The sequence below is a fragment of the Asparagus officinalis genome, chromosome 4, assembly GCF_001876935.1.
Source record: "Asparagus officinalis chromosome 4, Aspof.V1, whole genome shotgun sequence".
NCBI lineage: Eukaryota > Viridiplantae > Streptophyta > Magnoliopsida > Asparagales > Asparagaceae > Asparagus > Asparagus officinalis.
Genome location: NC_033797.1, coordinates 3,654,334 through 3,657,073, shown reverse-complemented (window position 1 = coordinate 3,657,073; position 2,740 = coordinate 3,654,334). Strand labels below are relative to the sequence as shown.

Here is a 2,740-nt window from a genome sequence, read left to right as displayed (position 1 = left end):
GGTTAAAGAGTCATGACTGTCACGTTCTTTTGCAGCGCTTGATTCCTGTATCGATTCGTGGCCTTCTTCATGCAAAAGTGTGTGAAGCAATTATTGAACTTTCCATATTCTTCACTATATTATGTGCCAAGACATTAAGGATGGATGAACTTAAGCAAATTGATGAGCAGATTCCACTTACGTTATGTAAGCTTGAGAAGATTTTTTCACCTTCAATTTTTGATGTTATGCTGCATTTAGTAGTTCATTTAGCATCTGAAGCCATACTTGGAGGGCCTGTTCGATTTCGATGGATGTACCCAGTGGAGCGTCAGCTTTATACTTATAAGTCATATATCAGAAATAGGGCACGTCCAGAAGGGTCAATTGCTGAAGGATATATAGCAGATGAATGCATGACTTTTTGCTCAAGATATCTAAAAGGCTTCGAGACAAAGTTTAATCGCCTTGAAAGAAATTATGAAGATGACAATAGAGAATGTAATGAAGCACAACTATCTATTTTCAGACATAGTGGGCGGGCATTGGGTGCTGCCACCACCCGCTACCTTGATGAACGTGAGTGGTTGCAAGCTCATATTTATGTTCTAAAGAACTGTGATGAAGTGCAACCACACATTGAGTAAGTCACTAAAGTTTAAGATTCTACTAATAAATTTACTATAGTTAGTCAACGTTAATCATATTTATGATATTTTAATGTAGGGACTACAATGAATTCGTGAGAGAACCCACAAATCACTATGATGATAAAGATTGGGATAAGAACTTTATCGAGTGGTTCCAAGCTCTAGTACGTACATATCTTGCCTTATTTTTTTTAATATCTTGATTGGTTCATTTTATTACATGTTCCATGACTTGATCATATTTTGGTTTTGTTTAGGTTTATCAGAGTTATCGAGAAGATGATGACTTACTTTCACTATCTCGTGGTCCAAGTAAGATTGTTAAATGTTTTACTGGATTTGTCATAAATGGACATCGATTTCATACAGAAAGTCGAGATAATTGTTTGTCAACTCAAAGTAGTGGGGTTGCAGTTGTTGGTGATGCTGGTGATGGTGGAGATATAGATTATTATGGTGCTTTGGTTGAAGTTGTCGAATTAGAGTATCCTGGTAGAAGAAAGGTTGTTCTATTTCGTTGTAAATGGTGGGATGTGCACGGCAAAGGAAAAGGGACCGCTTTGAAAGAAGACAAATATGGATTTATCAGTATTAACTGCCGACACTTGCTAAAGACGAATGACCACTTTATACTTGCTGGCCAAGCATCACAAGTTTTTTATGTTGAGGATATTGCCAATGAAGGTTGGCATGTAGTTCTTAAAGCACAACCCCGTGATTCCTATGATATGCCACCAGATACAGATGATTGTGGGATAACAGACGATGGAGTTGAAGCTTATTTGCAAGATGAATCATTTGATGCTCAGGCTATTGCATCAACATCATTGGAAGATGATTATATCAATTTGAGAAGGAGTGATATTGATCCAATTATTGTAAATTCGGTCTCAACTTCAAAAAAGAGGAAAAAGACTCAAGCAGAGAATTAGAACGCTTTAATTAAAGAATAGAACACAAATGATATTGTGTTATTGAGATAAAATTTAAGTTGTATCTTCACTATAACTATTCCTTTTTTAGACATATGATGTTCTTTTCTTCATATTTTGGATGTGGCTTTGACATTGCAGCAAGTGCTTCTACATTAGTGTATTATGTATTTATTGTTATGCTTGTCCTTCGTGATATCTTCTTCTTTTATTCATTTCTCTTTTGATATTTGTTTCATACATAGTGTGTAATACTTAAATTCCTTTTCATAGCAGGAAAATGAAAACTCAAGAAGTCACTTCCAAAAGCAAAAAGGCACAATTTCTAGCACCCAGGTCATTAATTAGGAAGCGACTTCAAGCAATTGCAGAAAATTCATTAAGAAGGGAACAACTCCGTACTTGTCATGACATGAACTTGAATATTCAAAATCCAACACAAGATCAAAATATGGATGCAAATTTTAGCGCTGATTCAGAAAACTTTGAAGAGGAGAATTTTGCACAAAATCGCAGGAGAAGTGCAAATACTAACAATGAAGAGAATGATGATTCTGCAGGTTGATGAGACTTAAAATTTATTATTATTTGTTTTTATCTTTCAATTTATTTTTTATGATTGGATTAATAATTGCTCAATTTTTGCAGAATCAGATAATCATCGAGTGCAAAGTGATGATGCAATACTAAATGAATCTCGACAAGAAGGTATATTCTTTATTAATTACAAGAAGAAATATTTTTATCAATTTCTTTAACTATATCTTGTTTCTAACATATGATATGATGTATGCAGCTGATAATTCTCAAAGGAAGAAAAATCCACCTCGTGGTAGTAATAAGTGTCTAAAGTTGAATAATTTGTCACATGGGGAGAAAAAAATCATTACTTTTTATCAGAATAGAGCTATTGAACCAGAATTTTCACGATATCTTGGAATTATTATTCGAGATAGAAATATTTGCCCAGTAGCTGTTGAGAATTGGGCCAAAATACCACAGCAAAATAAAGATCATATGTGGGCATCCATTAAGGTACATTGAAAATTAATTTTTTACAATTGGTTTTTAATTCTTATAAATTAAATTTTGATTCAAATTTGATATAGGATAAATTTGATGCTGATGACATGGAGCAAAAGAGAGAGTCAGTAATGAGACACTTGCGCGATTTGTGGA

General features: G+C 34.0%; 1 protein-coding gene across 1 annotated transcript; it reads left to right on the top strand.

The window, feature by feature from the left end:
* On the top strand, positions 141 to 1,714 carry LOC109836260. The gene is made up of 3 exons (XM_020404121.1): positions 141 to 622; positions 706 to 793; positions 887 to 1,714. The coding sequence occupies exons 1-3, from the start codon at positions 141 to 143 to the stop codon at positions 1,559 to 1,561; spliced, it is 1,245 nt and encodes a 414-aa protein (XP_020259710.1). The 3' UTR covers positions 1,562 to 1,714.

What these genes read in the sequence shown, in the direction of transcription:
- LOC109836260 (XM_020404121.1), top strand. Translation starts at nt 141, where the DNA reads ATGGATGAACTTAAGCAAATTGATGAGCAGATTCCACTTACGTTATGT. An exon ending in GAAGTGCAACCACACATTGA is followed by an intron (nt 623 to 705) that starts GTAAGTCACTAA and finishes ATTTTAATGTAG; the next exon opens with GGACTACAATGAATTCGTGA. An exon ending in TCGAGTGGTTCCAAGCTCTA is followed by an intron (nt 794 to 886) that starts GTACGTACATAT and finishes GGTTTTGTTTAG; the next exon opens with GTTTATCAGAGTTATCGAGA.